The sequence below is a fragment of the Pygocentrus nattereri genome, chromosome 24 (assembly GCF_015220715.1).
Source record: "Pygocentrus nattereri isolate fPygNat1 chromosome 24, fPygNat1.pri, whole genome shotgun sequence".
Taxonomy (NCBI): Eukaryota; Metazoa; Chordata; class Actinopteri; order Characiformes; family Serrasalmidae; genus Pygocentrus; species Pygocentrus nattereri.
In genome coordinates, this window is record NC_051234.1 from 10,116,555 (window position 1) to 10,135,675 (window position 19,121).

Consider the following 19,121-nt stretch of genomic DNA (forward strand, 5'->3'; position numbering starts at 1 on the left):
CAAAGTCAGTGCAGATCAGACACTCGCAGATAAAAAAAGGAAGGTTTAAGTTTTCTTGACTGCTCAGGACAGTTAAGGACAGGCAGGATAACCAAAACAAGAGTGGCATCTAGAGAAAAAACAAAACTAGTCCAGGATTGAAAACCAAGAGAGCAAGTAATGCACAGCAATTCAATCCATAAGGGCAACACAAAATGGCAGGTCATACAAAAAAAAAGGCTTTTTTCACAAAAAACACAGCTCATTATGCAACCAAAGGGGTTTGCAATGCTTCACAAAGAACTAGACTAAAGCCTGGGCTTTTATTCTAACTAACTAATGGCATGAAATGACAAACAGGCGTGAAAGATTAGAACTCCAGTGAGGAGGAGTGCTGGAATGAATGTTCGTTGGTGGTTGGAAGGTGGTAGGGGAGTCATGTGATCTCCCACTGACTCATGGGAGTTGGAGTCCTCTAGTCAGTCCATGCACTCAAGTGACTCTGCAGGAGAAAGGGAGCAGACAGAGGAGGTAACCTTGGCAGGAGGCGTGGCAGATAACACTGATTAAAAAGAAAACTAAATGTAATACTAATGATCTTAAGTATCTGACAGGTTGTTAGAGTGAGAGAGAAGATTTGAGTTAAAAGTTAAAAAACATTTTTTCTTCTTCAGTCCTCACTGATTTCTTAGATTTTATGACACTCATATTTTGCAGGTGTTCTCTCAGATGGTGAATATGGTGTGAATTATTCTGAGCCGATCTGCGCTGTGAGAAGATCTGATGTCATCATTTCCTGCACTTATTTCTACCCAAAGTCAGTGAAGCAGGTGAAAAACGTTCTCTGGTGCTCAATGAACTCAAATTCAGGAAAGTGTCATGACGGATCGTATGTTTATAACAGTGACTCTAATGCAGCTTCAGGAGACTTTAAGTATGTTGGAGACAAAACATCAAACTGTGCTTTATTAATCAGTAATGTACAGTTCAGTCACGCTGGAGAGTATAAATTCAGATTTATAACTAATGTCGAGAAAGGAAGATGGACAGGTGACCCTGGAGTGACTCTTGAAGTGTCAGGTAAGCATTCAGATTAAAATAAAGCTCCAAATTATTAATGTGTATTAAAAACACTTTGTGCTTCTGCTCTGGCCACTTTATTAGAAACACCTACCTTATAGCACCACTATGTAGGTCTACAGTTTATCACCCCCCTCTACCCATTCATCACCGGTCAGTTTCTGACCATAGGGGTGCTATTGTCCAGGTATTATTTTGGTGTTGGTCCATTCTCAGCACAGCACAGCAGTAACACTGACACTCAACTAGGCTGAGAGTGGAGCACCACCCAAAAAACCTCCAGACAAGAGAGGATCTGTGTTCAGAAACTGATTATTAATCACACAAACTGTACATTAACAGATGATCTACAGTCTCTATCTATACACCAACAAGGTAGAGCTACAAGAGAGGGGTTTCTGATAAAGTGGCTGCATATGAAAAAGCATTATTATCTTCACAAACATGCAGAGTGTTTTCATGTGGTAATAAGCTCTTAATATCGCACTCGTGTGGACTCTTTCTTGCTCTCTAAAAGTTGTGCAGGTGTCGATGATCAGACTGTCTGGAAACGGGACTCTAAAGGAAGGAGACTCTGTAAATCTGACTTGCGCTGTGAACTGCATTCTCAGCTCTCCACAGTTTGTGTGGTTTCAGAATACAGAGCGTTTACCTGAATCAGGCTCTGTTATTCACCTTCCTGCTCTGACTGTGAGGAACTCTGGGAATTATTCCTGTGCTTTGAGGAACTACGAGAACTTCACGTCTGAAATGATCAGCCTTGATGTCGAAGGTAGGCCAAGCTGCTCTGAATATTGTCTACAGAACAAATACAGCGATTATAATTACATTAACTGAAGTAACCTGACTAAGACTAGCTAGTTCAGTGGTCTACATGTTCGTGCAGACTATATCTCCAGAATCTGGACAAAAAATACAATTTTTTACAGTTTTATTAACCACTTAAAAGGCCAGGGCCCACTGGTTTTATTACACACTTCTAAAACCTAAGAATAGCTCAGCTAATTTGCACTTAAATTCTTGTAGTTACTGACTAATAAGGCTTAGTATGAAACAAGCCTGAGATTTTATGTGGTTGAATCATGTTTTTATAGAAATGAACAAATATTTAATTAACAAGCAGCAGTTAACAATTATTAACAAGCAGCAGTGACCTTGACAGCCTCAAGGCTGAAGCTTTAGCATTAGCAACTGTTCTGCTGTTCTTGGATCAGAATTCATGGCTTCACAAGAATCGTCTTTTAGCCGCTGCTACTATACACTAGCCTAGCTCACAGTAGCCTTAGCTCACAGCAGGGGTCGACAATATGCACCTGTTGTGGCTCCACAGCAGAATTTATAGGTAAAAATAAAATAATCCTCCTTTACAGTAAAATAAAGCTCTGCTGACCGTTCAACACAGTTTAACAATAAATGGTCTTAAATGGCTGAATTAACTGCTAATTAATCTACTGACATTTAACCCTGAAGATCAGACTGTTGGTTACATAGCAACGCAGACAAATATCTCGCCTAGGTAGTAGCTAACGAAACGGTAAGGATTTTAGATGAACATCGATAATTTGGAGATGAATGGACTTATTTGCGTTTATATTCATTCCAGCTGGTTTCCTGATACGTTTTATCTTCTACAAGAAACTGACAAACACTAAAAAGTCATGAAGCTGTATTCAGCTTCTTGTTCGAATTTTCACATTCCACCTTAAATTGTGCAACAGTTAGCTCAGTTCTAGTGCCTTAGACACCATTTAAGGTGGAACAGAAAAATTCAAATAAGAAGCTGGTGAATGAGAGGCTAACAGCATCTAGATATTAAGCCGATAAAGCTTTTACATAGTCAAAATATCTCAGTAACCCTTTTTTTGGATTGTCCACTTTGAATGCTTTGTAAATATTTAATGTACATTTAAGTTACATTCAACTACATATCTACTAAATTGACCATTGACTCTAAACCTGCTCTTATCCTAACCCTCACCTTAACTTCAACCCAAAACCTAATCCTGGACCAAATCCTAACCCTAACACCACCACTGGTTAGGGTTTCAACGGATAGTTTGTTAACAATTTGAACATCTGTAGTTGATCTATAGGGGACTATAGTGGACCAGTATCCCATAATTATTTGCAGTAATAAGCTGGTCAGTAAAACATTTTCACTGTAATGTCACATTTAAGCAGGAAAGTAATTAAGAAACACCTCCAAGTAACAAGGAAGTTATATGGAGTAAAATAACAATATGAAACTAGTAGAGCCAAAAAAAAAAAAGCCCAGATTCACTTTAGTTTATAGATCATAAACAGCCATATGCTGTTTAAGACTGTATTTTATTCATCTACAATCTTTTAACTAATAAAATAACAGTTTTCACCGCACACTTACTCAGTTCATATCTAGAACCTGTTGGGCATTTCAGTGTAATTGAGTTACTTGCTTATCATCATATTACCCAAAATAACTGCCTACTTTAGAGTTTAACCTGTATAACCCCTTAAAATCACAGGCTTATTACATACTAAGGCTTATTATTCAGAAACTACAGGGGCTTCAACGCAAACAGGCTGAGCTGTTCTTAGTTACAGAGTCTCAGAAATAAAGGTAGTAAACTGTCACTGGGGCAGTACCTCTCTTGTCACTGAGGCGGGACCCTCGAGGGTACAGCTCAGTACCTTTAGTCTTGTCTCCAGGACTTTTATTTTACTGTTCTGTTTTAAAACATTCAGTTATGAAAAGGTACAAATACAAACTTTTCACCTGGAAAAACTTATTTAAAGTTCACAATCAGACCTTAAAACCACTGTAGTCCCTTTGAGGGAACATTTACACTGTTTGTACCTTGATGAAAGAAAAATGTACCTGCATAGAACCTTTATTTCTAACTGTGTAGTAGCGTGTAATAAATCTTTGGGCCTTGTCATATGTGTCAGTGAACTGAACTAACTGGTTAAACCAAAACCAAACTGTTATTTGTTTCTTTCAACAGGACATTTCCCAGTTTTGGGCATTGTTTGGATTGTCCTTGGAGTAATTCTATTTATGCTACTTGTGGCTATCTTAGCTGTAGTTTACAAAAGGAGGTGAGACTGAACATATTTGCACACATTACGAATGTATACAGTGTAAAACTAAAAGATGACAACAAGTGTGTTACACTTTAATCAGCCTACAGGATTCATAACTATACTGGGTGCTACTTGAAGTACTTTGACATGTGACACTGTACAACTGTACAGCCAAATACAGATACTTGAATAGATTAGATTTGGTCTTATAACATCAGATATTCAAAAGGGTATTGGTTTAAATGTCTCTGTGGTCAGTAAAACAGTCTAATCAGAGATGTATCAGATGATTCTGTATGCCCTAGATGCTGTTCCTCCAACTGTATTTCATACTCTTCTGTATCCATTAGGAAGAAGGCAAAAGCTCCAGAAGAAGACATTAGAGGAAGTGACAGGGAAACCCAGGTTAGACCCAGAAAAGCATTTCTAGATTTAATTTCTACGTGGCTGCAGTGCTACTGTTACTCTAACACACCTGGTTCAGTCTTATTACTAATCTATTTATGCTCCACTCACAAAAGCGCTATGATGTTAATGTAGCTAGCTAGCAATGTTAGCATATCAATCAAATGTTTAGCCCTAAAAAGCATGACTACATGACAAATGTATCCTAACTGAGTGAACTTTCACAAAGTAAGTCATTTAGCAGCTGCACACAAGCCTAAGATCAAAATGCAAAAGGCCAAGCGATGGATGGAGTGGTGTAAAGCGCCACCACTGGACTCTGGAACAGTGGAAACATGTTCTGTGAAGTGACCAATCACACTTCTCTGTCTGTCAGTCGGATGGATGAGTCTGGGTTTGGCGAATGCCAGAAGAACGTTATCTGCCTAACTGCACTGTGCCAGCTGTAAAGTTTGGTAGAGGAGGAATAATGATTATGGGGTTGTTTTTCATGGGTTCGTTTAGAACCCCTAGTTCCAGTGAAGGGAAATCTTAATGATTCCGCAAACCAAGACATTCTGGACAACATACACTTCCAACTTTCTGTGAACAATTTGGGGAAGATCCTTTTCTGTTCCAGCATGACTGAGGCCCAGAGCACAAAGCAGCTCCATAAAAGCATGACTGGGTGAGTCTGGTGTGGAAGAACTTTATTGTCCCTCACAGAGCACTGACCTTAACCCCATCAAATGCCTTTGGGATGAACTAGAACAGAGATTGTGATCCAGGCCCTCTCGTCCTCACAAATGCTATTCTTGATGAATGGGCAAAAATTCCCACAGACTGTAATGGTGTAAAAAGGGGGGGGGCGAGTGGTAGAAGAGATAGCAAGGATTCCTGGCTTCTTTGGAGGCACACAGAGAGGAATACACTCCGTGCGGGGTAGAAGACATATTTAATGGTAGGTCACCCACTTATCTCACCATCACTGTCCAGATAACTCAGAAGATATTTACAGCAGACCGGCGGCTGGGCTACAGCAGCTCACCATCTTGTATGGAGGGGCTACAACTCCCTCGCGCATGCACAGTAGTACAATACATGTAGGCAATCTTTACAAGACACACTCCAAAATCTTGTAGGAAGCTTCCTAGAGGAGTAGAAGCTGTTAGAGCTGCAAAGGGGGACCAACTCCATATTAATGCCTATGGATTTAGAATGGAATTCACAGAAGCTCCTGTAGGTGTAATGTGTAGGTGTCCCAATACTTTTGTCCATATAGTGTATGGGACAGGGACTCACGCCAGATTATCAGCACCTGTGTATTTATGTTATGAACTAATGCTGACAAGGTCATGTTTTTATAGGTTGGAGAAAGAACACAGGGTAAACAAACAAAGCTTCAGGATAACCATGTTAATGAGGCTGCTGAAGCCGAGCTGCTGGAGGACGAAATTACGTATGCCTCTGTGTGCACAAAAGCTAAAAAACCAAAAGAAAGGTAAGAACTAACATCATATATAATGTCTAATTCCTTTCTAGACATATTTCATTTGATATGAACCAAGAGCATTGTAACAGGTTAGGGGACTGTAAAAAGTCCATAATGCACTTCATACCAAACAAAGAATACTTGGAACATCAGTTTAGAGATCTCTGTGGTTACTGAGGTGTATGAGATTACACTGGATCTAACTGAAGCTGCTCTTTCCTCTGTGTATTTTTCTGCATCTATCAGGGAGGTAAACGCTCGAGAAGAAGAAGAGAACAGCAGAAGTGGCTGGAAAACCCAGGTTTGACCTAAATAACTGTTAAAACTCCAATCCTGTGTGAATGCAGTGCTGCAGTTTACTGTTTTGCACATTCAGCACATCAGGTTTAATCTGAGAATTACATTGTCCAGGCTCCGCCCACAAATGTGGTCTTCCATAGCTACTGTTGTGAGGTTGGACAAAAGTGTTACATATAATTAGAAAATGTAGCACAAGTTGTCAAATAACTAAATATGTGATATTTGAAATGATATCTATTTTGTATTTTTTTGTGTTGCAAACTTTTTACAGATAAATATCTGCTATTCTAAGCAGAAGGTCATCTCTTTTAGATGTTTTAATATTGCTTACTAAACTTCCATTTGTCTTTCTTTGCTGTCGCAGAAGAGCTTGACTTTCTGGGTTTTTTTTTTTGCCATAATGTCAATATATCGCTGCTGTTGGAACAAAACCTCCAATCTCCAAAATAGTAACTTTACAGGAGAAGGAAAAACATAATTTACTTTTACTGGAAGCCAATGGAACCAGACTTTTTGTCTAAGTATTTTGGACCTGTATTGATCTATTGAAATATTGAACATGTATTTTCAAATTATGCCATACAACTGAAAAATGACAGATACAAGGTTTTGTTCTGACAGCAGTGATATATGGCATTACAACATGGAAAATGCTGTTAGCAAATTAACTTCAGCAAAGCTACATTAGTTATTAGTGCATGGCTACGGTGTTAACTTAGCTACCTAGCAACGTGAAAACAGTTTAAGCTAATGAACGTTATTGCTTAGCCTATAAATGAAATGTTCTCGTAAAAACTTTGATTACACAAAAAATAAACACACACCCAGTCTATGTTATCATTACCTATGTTTTCATGCTCAAAATAGCCCAAATAAGTTGTTAGTCTAAGACTGAACACAGACGTTTACAAGAGGTGTATAAAGGCCAGTCCATTTATAGTCCCACTTACAAACCATTAACGTCACATGCACAGGCTCATAAGGAAGGTCCAGGTCAATGTTTAGGCCTCAAATGCAAAATCAACGATATTCCGATGAAGATGTGACACAATGGTTTGATTCCCGGTGATGCTTCAGAGTCCAAGAGAGCACAGTTGGTCTCGCTCTCTCTGGGTGGGTAGGATGGCCCCCTTTTCCCTCCATCAATCAACGTGATGGTTGTCAGCGCAGGCGTCTCTTAGCTGATGTAACAGATCTGGTGGTTGCCGCTTTCCTCCGAACTCGTTTGGCTGTCCAATGACGTTGCATGAGCGGTGGTTCGAAAAGATGCGGTGATGCTTCACAGGTCTCAGAGGAAGCCTATGTTAGCCTTCGCCCTCCTAGCGTTGGTAGTGTCGTGTGACTGGGGGAGGTCCTAACTAGCGGGTAGAATTGGAGACAACTAAATTGGGGAGAAAATTGATATGCTAATAAAAAAGATATGATCGCACACACACACACAAACACACACACACACACACACATCGTCTAAGCCGCTTCTCCTTCTGGAGCCTATCCCAGCTGTCAAAAGATAAGATGCAATAGATAATTCACTCACATCCTCAGAAGCTGTGTTCTTCCCTAAATTCGATTCTGAGTTCTCTTTGAATTCTCTTTCAATCAGAATAATTTGCTCAGGGAAGGGCACTGAAGCACAACTCGTGCTACAAAGTGTTCTTCTACACATTGCGTGCAGTTACACATTTCCACCAGAGAGGTCTCCAAATCCCAAAAACTTACATAGTGTAGTTTTAAAATAGGTATTATGTTTTTTACTTACGGCTAAATGTTTAATATGAGGGATGTATCTCCTCCTCTACACACTCTGATTTGTTTTGGTGTCATATAGCTTTCATCCCAGATGAGGTTCAGCAGAAATGTTGCAATAACTGCAACTATGTGAAAGTCAGTGGAGTGATGTGAGAGTTTACATCCAAATCTATCTTGAATAGTCCGATCAATATCGTCCACATTTAATCACATTGAGGTTTGGTTTGCTAAGACTTTAGTCATTTAGATATTTTGTAAGTTGAGCTCTGACGTTACATTTTCTCACTAGTTTAAACTGTGTTTATTCATGATTCATGTATTTTAACTCTGTGCTGTAACTGGTGGAACATGACCTTTGTGACCACTGAATGAAGCTATATTATAATCATTATTAAACCTGAGAACAGCGTCAGTGTAGATTGTCAGCAGGTTTACTGCAGATCTGATCAGGTTGATGATGGGATCTCTGCTGCAGGATGAAGACGTGATGTACGCTTCTGTGTCCATCCAACCCACTATACCTAAAAAAGGGTAAGAACTGACGGAGAACTGTAAATGAAGTTGTATTTTCTATGTTCATTCTCTACAATGATCTGCTTTAAGGTGCTAAAAGCAATTTAACCACACAAAAGCATTTTGTTGCTCATAAATAAGCTTCTGTGTGATTGCAGACCTGTCCACACTGTCCAAGAAGATGATTCCATTATCTACAGCGCAGTGAAGACAAACTGATCACAGCTCCGCACGTCATGTAACCCCAAAGCATTTGGGCGTATTTGTATATCATTAGAAAATCGCTTGCTATGAAACATCTGCTGTGAACCACTAGGTGGAAACTATAAAAGAAATTTATTGAAACTTAAACCTTGCACTTTCTGATATAATTTAGTTGCTTCTTTGTTGTAATTTAGTTTTTATAAGAGATATACATTTTTATGACCTTTTTTAAACAGCTTTTTGGTATAAAAATGTACTGTACAAACAAAATGGACTGTAACCATTAAAGTATTTGCCTCCCTGAACTGTTCCTGTGAGTCCTCAAACATCTGAAGAGCCGTGAGAATGTGTGGATAACTTATCACCAATGGTTAGCATAGGAACTGGAATGCACTAATGGTTTTAGCAGAAATATCTGCATGTTCATCTGTGCCAAAGCAGCAAAATGGAAAAGTCAGAGACTTTGATTGTACAACTTAACCCTTTACAACAGCGCACCTAGCACCTGCCCAGCTGTTATCAAGACTAGACTAGCTAGCATATATTTTTTACGATGTAAAAAAAAAAAAGCTACCACCTATTAACATTAAACTGGAGTCGGTTGACTTCAAATAAAATACAGAATGATTTTTATTTGTAAATTAAATGTTAAGTGGTTTTATATTTTGTAGTTGCAACTTGTACAAGAATGCTGGGCTAGCTAACTAGACGTTACATTATTAATTCCAGAGAACTCGTAGAGAGGAGAATTCCGGGTTTCTCAACTCTAGAGGGTGCTCCTGAGCAAGCCCAGAATGAATGGGTTAAGAAGGAGCATTTGAGCAAATTGTAGTTTATAAATACTTAAACATTTTTAATGCATAAGAATACAATCCTTTACTGAACACAGAACTGCATAAAACGTTTTAGCACCGCTGTTATATTTTTTAAGAGTTTATACGTTATAGGAGTTTAAAACGGCGCCTCATGTAGGTCCATGACGTCAGAGGGCGCGAACAGCCAATGAGCTGCTCCGCTCGCCAATCAATCAGCACTCAGTAGCAGTAAAGCCCGCCTCCTGCTGCCCAAAACGCGTTTGTTGTAGAATAAATTAAACTGTTTTCTTAAACATAGTTTCCTTTGCTTTTTTAAAATAAAATACACCCTTCTACTTTCTAAAACTAAAGGAAAGTCCTGGGCGAGTGATAAGAAACTATTTGAACTTTCCGTTTTTATCCGTTCATTTACTCCCATTCATTGAGGACTCGCTCGTGTGCGCCCTCTGGCGTTTCGCAGCCCTGTTCTCTAGTATTGTTTTCATCACAACACGCGTTATTTTCCCGACTTTATCGCCGACTAGAGGCCAGAACTCACGCTTCAGCCGTTACCATGGCGACGACGCGATAACACGGAAGTAGTCTCAACGGAGCAGAGTAGCCGTCCACATAAACAAACACGGAGGTGCGTAGAGAAGAATAAAACTGCACTAAAATCTGTTAAAATCAACAAAAGTGTTCTTATTTCACTGAAATGGGGACTCAGGTAAAAGTAAAAAGTGACTTTAGTACTATTTCAGGCCCAGAGCCTCCCCTATACGACTGCTGAGGAAGTTCTTAATCTGTAATATAAGAGCTGAAATTTATTCGACTCTTCTAATTTTTAGACTGTTTTGGTGTAAAATAAAGTGCGGGCTACTGGCTGCAGAATTTCCTTGGGGACCAATTATGTATGTATGTATGTATGTATGTATGTATGTATGTATCTATCTATCTATCTATCTATCTATCTATCTATCTATCTATCTATCTATCTATCTATCTAAATTCTCAAAGGTTAAATACAATAAGCACAATAATCTTAAATCTGTGCAGTGAAATACCACATACAGTAGGGGGCAGTAAGCACACTTCTCCAGAGCAGTGGGCAGCCATATCCAGAGCACCCAGGGAGCAGTTGGGGGTTAGGTGCCTTGCTCAAGGGCACTTTAGTCATGTACTGTTGGCTCAGGGGACCGAACCAGCAACCTTCTGGACACAGGGATGGGTCCCTAACCTTCATCACACAACTGTCCCGAATGACGACTTGTCATTTTAAGTTGGACATATGCTGTATGATTTTAGAAATCTACTCAAATGAAGAGCTAATGATCGAATGAACATCCAGATCGACAAATTTCAGTTCACATTTACAAATTACATGTTGACCATGTTCAAACTGTTAGATTCTGTGCAGCTATTATAGATATTGTTATTATTCCTGTTGCACCACAGAAGAAACCAGTAATGACTGAAATACGCATACATCCATTTTATGTTCTTTTCATGTAACTCTGACGAATAAGGGCCATTCTGTATTGGAACATCCTCCCATATGTGTAGCGTACTTTGATCAGGCTGCAGGTTTTGGTGAACAAAGAGTTTGAATGAGTTTGTGATACTCCAGGTTGTGTTCAGACTGCAGGCAAATCAGATTTATTTCTCAAATCAGATATTTTGAGACAAATGACCTCTCTGTTAATTGCGAGTGATCAGATCTGATTTGTGTGTCCAGACATCACCAGTCTATCTGCATGGGTTCTTAATCCAAAGGGTTTAATATGATGTTGGCCCACCTCTGCATTTAACCCATCTGAAGCAGCTATAGCAGCTTCAACTCTTCTGGGAAGACTTTCCACAAGGCTTAGGAATGTGTTGTCAACAATGAATTCAACAATGTGTTTATGGGAATTTTTGGCCATTCTTCCAGAAGTGCATTTGTGAGGTCAGGCACTGATGTTGGATGAGAAGACCTGGCTCGCAGTGTTCGCTCTAATTCATCCTAAAGGATTCTTCCACACCACACTCACTCATCCATGTCTTTACGGACCTTGCTTTGTGCACTGGTGTGCAGTCAGGTTGGAACAGGAAATGGTCGTCCTCAAACTGTTCCCACAAAGTTGGGAGCATGAAGTTGTCCAAAGTCTCTTGGTCTGCTGAAGCATTAAATGTTCCTTGCACTGGAAATAATCGGATTGCCAGATGGATATGCGTGATTAGTCACTCCAGAGAACACGTCTCCGCTGCTCTATAGTCCAGTGGCGGCGCTTTACACGACTGCATTCAACGCTTTGCATTGCACTTGGATGTAAGGCTTGGATGCAGCTGCTCGGCCTTGGAAACTTATTCCATAATCTGAATCTGAAGTCCACATGAAGTTTGGAGGTCTATAGAGATTGACTCTGCAGAAAGTTGGCGACCTCCGCGCACTATGGGCCTCAGCCTCCACTGACCCTGCTCTGTCATTTTCCGTGGTCTACCTCTTCATGGCTGAGTTGCTGTCATTCCCAATCGCTTCCACTTTGTTATAATCCCACTGACAGTTGACTGTGGAATATGTATGTGAGGAAATTTCGTGACTGGACTTGCTGCACAGGTGGCGTCCGATCACGGTACCACGCTGGAATTCACTGAGCTGAGAAGACTGAGGAGCAGTCTGCAGGCCTAGGTGCTTGGTTTTATACATCTGTGGCCATGGAAGTGATTGGAACACCTGAATTCAATGATTCGGATGAGTGAGTGAATACATTTGGCAATATAGTGTATGTAGCTGTGCTGGCTTGCCCTCCAAACTCTTCAAAATTCTCTTCATAATCCTGAATTTTGGAGCTCTTCTTCAATCCCAGCAAAACAAAGTAGACGAGCTGAATGCACAGATAAGGTTTCAGCGTGACATCGTGAGCTGCTGTGTTTTAGCGCTCATAGAGACGTGGCTCTCTGCGGCAATACTAAATAATGGCATCACACCAGCCAGCATCTCCATCTATCACCAGGACAGAATTCTGGACTCTGGTAAGGGCAGAGGCGGCGGATTATGTGTTATGGTGAACTCTCAATGGGGAACAGATGTAACGGTTCTTGCCAGTCACTGATCTCCAGACATTGAACTCGTAACAGTCAAAGTTACGAGTTTTGCACAGAGACTTTAGCTCAGTCATTCTCACTACAGTCTACATCCCACTCAGGCAGATAAGTCACATGCATTGGAAGTTTTGCATGAGACCATTAATGGACTTCAGAACATTCGACCTGCGGCTGTTTTCATTGTGGTTGGGGATTTTAACAGGGCAAACTTGAAGAAGGTTCTGCAAAAATACTACCAGCACATTAAATTTCCCACCCGAGGAGAACAGACTCTTGACCACTGCTACACCGCAATCAAGGACAGTTACAAACTACAAACTTAGGATGCTGTTGGCTGGATACTTTTGGTTGGTGGAATATTCTCAGGCTAGCAGTGACACAGCGACACAGCAGCCCTGCTGTATCTGATCCACTCAGACCAGCACAATACACACTAACACACCATCACCACGTCAGTGTTACTGCAGTGCTGAGAATGATCCACCACCCAAACAGTATCTGCTCTGTGAGGGTCCATGGGGGTCCTGGCCACTGAAGAACAGGGTAAAAGGGGCCTAACAGAGTGTGCAGAGATGGACTACAGTCTGTAACTGTAGAACTACAAAGTGCATCTATATAGTAAGTGGAACTGATTAAATGGACAATGAGCGTCAAAATAAAGATCATGCCTGATCGGTGTATATTGTGGTGTTAATAGTGTTAATGTGCTTTTTGGGCTAATTGGGCTTCTGTGATTGCAGGTCTGTCAGCACTGACCAGCAGAAAGAAGACACCTACACCACCATTATCTACAGTACAGTGACCACAGAATAATGCCTTTAAACACAAAAGTACACAAAAGGCCTAATTTATAGTCATTATCATTATAAAGACACCGGCTACAAAACAGATATGATATATTTGTTAGTGTGAACTTGTTTATTTATTCCACTATGCTGGTTTTCATAATAAACTATTATAGGAACAAAAGCTAGATTCTGATTTATGACAATTTCATGCTTGGTGCCTTATTTATGATTATTTTGATGATGATCTTTGATGAGATGATCTTTGGTCTGTGTATCACTATATGAGCTATTTGGGCCTTAAGAGTTCTTGAATGGACTATAGGATTGAGAATGTAAGCATTAAATAAACAATGTTTTCCTCCTGAACTGTTTCTGTGGGTCCTTCAGCATGTGATGATTTCTAGGAATGTGTAGCTGACTCATATCAACAATAATCAGAGGCTGAAATGAGCTGGAATGTATAATCCCATATTCTCTTTTCTGGAGGTTCCTCAGCAAAACTACGATGGTTTTTGCTCTTAAATATTGTTAAATTATACAATATATTTCAAAGAAAAACAAATCCAACATGAGAAGAAATTTCTTCTTAAGAACGGTTGGAGAATGAGGCCTGGTGTTGTTAAGTTTGAGTTGGTGAGGTGCTGCTGTCTGTCACCAGCTCTCAGACGACACTGCACAAAAAAGTTGATCCTTATCTCGTGACAAATTTGGCCTCAGTGGTCACCACTTTAAGTTTATCTGCACTGCGGTTGGACTGATGCGAACAGGGAGCAGGTTTTGAGGAAGAAGTTGGTCTTATGGTGGTGGAGGGGGGATGGGTTGTTGATGGTGGTTGCAGTTCAGTGATGTCAGATACCAAATTACCAGTGAGAAACACTGCCAAACATCCTGAAACTAAAGATGTGGAAACCTCACTTGGTGAAAACATACAAGAGTGAGGACAAACGTGAAACAGGGGTGCAAAAATATTCTGTCTTGTAGGGAGGGGACAAAGTGCAATGATAAAAAAAATGTAATGAAAAATGAAACAACATTAAGATTTTAATGGTCATAACAATAAATTCCATCACATGTAAACAAGACCCAGAGATACTTGAACTCCTCCACTTGACAGGCGGATTGGTGCTGGGTCAGCAGTGATGCGAGCTCTTTACCGGTCTGTTGTGGTAAAGAAAGAGCTGAGCCATAAGGTAAGGCTCTCGATTTACCAGTCGATCTACGTTCCCACCCTCACCTATGGTCATGAGCTTTGGGTAATGACCGAAAGAATGAGATCGCGAATACAAGGTGCCGAAATGAGTTTCCTCCGCAGGGTGTCTGGACTCTCCCTTAGAGATAGGTTGAGAAGTTTGGTCATCCGGGAGGGACTCGGAGTAGAGCCGCTGCTTCTTCACGTCGAGAGGAGCCAGCTGAGGTGGTTCGGGCATCTGGTTAGGATGCCTCCTGGATGCCTCCCTCGGGAGGTGTCACAGGCAAGTCCACCTGGGAGGAGACCCCGGGGAAGACCCAGGACACGTTGGCGTGACTATATCGCCCAGCTGTCCTGGGAGCGCCTCGGAATCCCCCTTGGAGAGCTAGTGGAAGTGGCTGGGGAAAGGGAGGTCTGGGCTTCATTGCTTAGGATCCTGCCCCCGCGACCCGAACCCCGGAGAAGCGGAAGATAATGGATGGATGGATGGATGGATAACAATAAATTGCTGGTCAGTAAATGAGCCAGAATTAAACAAACAGCTGCCGTAAGTTAGTGTGGGGCAGTTTTTCTATTTGATTTCTTTAAAAGTTGAAGTTTAAACTAGCAGATGGTCTTTTACAGAAAGAAGAGTCAGTGTTCACTTTAGTTATAGACGCACTACGTATGATTTGGGGATTTGGAGACACCTCTGGTGGAAATGTGTAACTGCATGAACATTTTGTAGCATGGGTTGTGCTTCAGATCTCTTCCCCAAACAAATGAATTCAAAGAGAAACTTTAAATATGTTCATTTTTTTTACAGAAAGAAGAATAAATATTGTTTCACTCAGCACTGATGGCTTTATACAGCTGAAAAACATTGCAAAGCTGGTTTGTGTTTAACCAAGCATTCTCTATAGGGTTTAAATCAGGACTTTGAACAACCAAAACCATCAGTTAATACCATTATATTTTGGGCTTGGCCCATTTTTTTGGGCCACAGGAGTGTAAAAATAAAACAAAATGTATGTTGTAACTTTATGCTATACATTTGGACTAAAATACTTCAAAATTATTTTAAAAGGAAACTAAGAATGTAATAATTTACATTCTTAAAATTGCATAAAATACATAAAATAAATATATGTTTGTTCCATCATTGGTTCAGTTGAGGTATCTGCTCTAAAGTCATTTCCTACATTTTTAAGCAACAAACAAAGTGGTTCACCTTACTTACAACTGCACGATTTGGGGATTTGGAGACCTCTTTGGTGGAAATGTGTAATTGCATGAAAAACATTTAGTAGCGTGGGTTGTTGTTCGTACCCCTTCCCCAAGCAAATTAATATCACAATTGAAAGAGAATTCAAAGTGAACTCAGTCTAAACTTGGTGAAGTTCGTGTCTTCTGAGGATGTGAGTGAATTATCCAGTGGTGGACAAAGTACACAAACCACGTACTTGAGTTAAAGTAGAGATACTGTACTCCGCCTCTCGTTCTAATGCTGGGAATGTACATTTGTGGTATTCGGGTTTGTGGACTTCCTTCTTAAGACATGGTTTGTTTTATTGTTCTATAAAGAGAAGCTCTTTTAGTTCTCACTGTCAGTACAAGACCCCACACTGAGCACATGTTCTCACAGAACCTGCACTGCCTTCTGAGAAGTGGCATGCGCTCCAGAAGAGAGATGAAAACGCTACAGCTTCTGGTTCTGACTCTGCTCACACTGACCGGTAGGAATTATTGCTGCCCCTTTAGTTTCCTACATTCATTATAGCTTTGACATTTTCATTATTTTTTGTTTTTAGGATTTTTTTCATTTTGTGTTTTGATTCTACTTAGTTTGAGGTAGTTTTAAGGGTGTATGAATAGTTCTAGGTTTGTTTTTATTTTCTGAAAAATGACTTTTAGTTTATCTTTAGTGTAGTTTTACTTTTAGTTGTTAGTATTATGATGAATGCTACTATAGTAGGTGTTTGATAAAAGTGGAATAAAACGAATGAGAGTCCTTAAAGACGGCTGAACACAGAAAAGTTTCACATTACAGTTACACTTATATCAATACTATTGTGATGTTCTGTTATTAACATTGGGCAAAAGGGAGAATTCCAGTGGTCAAGATAGTCGCCGCAGTGTTTATTTGCACTTTCACTGTTCCTGTAGGACAGTAAAGAAGGAGTAAAGGACTTGTATCGTTTGGCTAAACAGAGAGATAGAGCTGGAAAGGATGTACAGCAGGTTAGGCTGATAAAGAGAGGGAAATGTACTAGTGAGTGAACAGAGAGTGTTGAGTAGATGGAAGGAGTACTTTGAAGAACGAATGAATGAGGAAAACGAGAGAGAGAGGAGGACAACGGGGGGAGAGGTAGTGGATCAGGAAGTGCAGAGAATTAGTAAGGTGGAAGTGAGGGCAGCTTTAAAAAGGATGAAGAATGGAAAGGCAGTTGGTCCAGATGACATACCTGTGGAGCTAGCATCCATGCTGGAGAACGACTCCCACCCCATGCGTGAGACTCTGGCAGCACTGGGCAGTTCCTTCAGTGACTGGCTCCTTCACCCCAAGTGTGTGAAGGAGCGCTATCGCAGGTCCTTCCTTCCTGCTGCTGTGAGACTGTACAACCAGCACTGCTCCCAGTAGACCACATACAATATACACTTACATTCAGAATGCGAACATTTTTCATTGTGCAATATGCTAAGTGCAATACAGATTCCTATGCAACTCTTATTTTATTTTATTTTATTTTATTATTATCCTTATTTTGTTGTAAATAGTCTAGAGATTTAGCTTAAATTTTTATTATTTATAATGTTGATAAGGTTTATACTGTTTCCCGTTTCTATTACTGAGTGCCTTACTCCTGTTATTCTGCTGCTGCTGTAATACTGTGAATTTCCCCGCTGTGGGACTAATAAAGGATTATCTTATCTTATCTTATCTGAAGGTATGGGAAAGCATTGTTGAAGCAAGGCTAAGGCGAGAGGTCCAGATCAGTGAGCAGCAGTTTGGTTTCATGCCCAGAAAGAGTACCACAGATGCAATTTTTGCGTTGAGAGTGTTGGTAGAGAAGTACAGAGAAGGTCAGAAGGAGCTACATTCATGAACTGAGGCACAGAAAAGAGCGAAAGCCCGTTTAAACTGGTTCCAAATTTTAACTGATTGTATAACAATGGGATTCTTGCTGTAATAGGAGATAGGCTTTTCCCATGGGAGCCTGGAGCATAATAGTGCTGACAAGGAGGTGGAGTGATAGGATGAATTTTCTAAGATCACCCGCTTAGGGGTGTGAGACTCCTCTATACTCTCCATCCAGTACAGCAAATTTCTAATATTGGCTGCCCATTAATAAAATCGAAAATTGGGGAGCGCCATACCATCCTGGGATTGAGATTTTGGCAATATACACTTCTGTATACGTGGAGTCTTTTATTTTTTATTCCATATGAAGTCTGAAATTAGCGCATTCAAATATCTAAAGAAAGAACTGGTTAAGAAAATAGGAAGGCTCTGAAATAAATATAAAACATCTTAAAAAATCTTAAACTGTATTGATCCTTCCACATAAAGAGAGGGGTAGCAATTCCCAATGTTTGAAATCCTGTTTTAAGCAGGATATCATGGGAAGAAAGTTTAATTTACAGAGATCTTTGTAGTTGTGTGTAATCCATATTCCCAAGTACCTAAACATCTCTTTACTAATTTTGAAAGTGGTTAAGCTGTAGTGAAAGCCCTTGGCAGTGGCATTAACTGGCATCAGTTCACTTTTAGAAAGATTTATCTTGTAGCCTGATATTTTCCCAAATTCACCAAATAAATCTAACAACCTAGGAAGGCTCTCCATAGGATCAGAGATTTAAAGTAATAAATCGTCAGCATAAAGTGATAATTTATGCTCCTGGTCCCCATGATAAATACTTTTATAAGAATATCCTGACGCAGGGCTGATACTAATGGTTCGATAGCTATATTGAACAATAAGGGGGATAATGGACAACCTTGTTGCATGCCTCATTGTAGATGAAAGTGAGCAGACAGGTTGTTATTCGTGCGTACCACAGCCATAGAATAATGAAGAATATATTGTCTTAATACAGGATATATATTTGATCCGAAACCAATCTTCTCGAGTGTACAATAAAGATAACCCCACTCCACCCTGTTGAAAGCTTTTTCGGCATCGAGTGATAGTAAAATCTCTGGTGGCGGATGGAGAGGGGTCATAAAGAATATTAAGAAGACGCCTACTGTTAAAGAAAAAATATCTATTCTTCATAAAATCTGTTTGGTCTGTAGAGATAATGGAGGGTAGAGGCTGTTCAAGACGGAGGGCTAAAAGTTTTGCAAGAATCTTTACGTCTGTATTCAAGAGTGATATTGGACAATATGAACTGCATTGAAGAGGATTTTTGTCCTTCTTTAATATAAGCAAAATGGTTGCTTCACGCACAGTAGGGGGGAGGGACTGAGAGGCAAGCGATTCCTGAAATATAGATAAAAGGAGTGGAGCAAGTTGTTCTGA

The 19,121-nt window shown here is 40.1% G+C and overlaps 2 protein-coding genes across 2 annotated transcripts in view; both read left to right on the plus strand.

Moving 5' to 3' along the window:
- Window positions 1–931: 931 nt before the first annotated feature.
- LOC108415195 (cell adhesion molecule 4-like) lies at window positions 932–8,905 on the plus strand. Its single transcript, XM_037533872.1, has 8 exons — window positions 932–1,059; window positions 1,574–1,831; window positions 4,044–4,137; window positions 4,473–4,527; window positions 5,874–6,007; window positions 6,245–6,299; window positions 8,523–8,578; window positions 8,719–8,905. Exons 2-8 carry the CDS (start codon window positions 1,591–1,593, stop codon window positions 8,777–8,779), a joined length of 696 nt encoding a protein of 231 aa, XP_037389769.1. The 5' UTR covers window positions 932–1,059; window positions 1,574–1,590; the 3' UTR covers window positions 8,780–8,905.
- A 7,318-nt stretch (window positions 8,906–16,223) lies between these two features.
- LOC119262341 overlaps window positions 16,224–19,121 on the plus strand; it is a 30,471-nt gene continuing 27,573 nt past the window's right edge. Inside the window, exon 1 of the mRNA XM_037533790.1 lies at window positions 16,224–16,334. Within this exon, the coding sequence (XP_037389687.1) occupies window positions 16,232–16,334 (103 nt within the window). The 5' untranslated portion in view covers window positions 16,224–16,231. The remainder of the gene's footprint in view (window positions 16,335–19,121) is intronic.

What these genes read in the sequence shown, in the direction of transcription:
- LOC108415195 (XM_037533872.1), top strand. Translation starts at nt 1,591, where the DNA reads ATGATCAGACTGTCTGGAAACGGGACTCTAAAGGAAGGAGACTCTGTA. An exon ending in GAAGTGACAGGGAAACCCAG is followed by an intron (nt 4,528 to 5,873) that starts GTTAGACCCAGA and finishes ATGTTTTTATAG; the next exon opens with GTTGGAGAAAGAACACAGGG. An exon ending in GCTAAAAAACCAAAAGAAAG is followed by an intron (nt 6,008 to 6,244) that starts GTAAGAACTAAC and finishes TGCATCTATCAG; the next exon opens with GGAGGTAAACGCTCGAGAAG.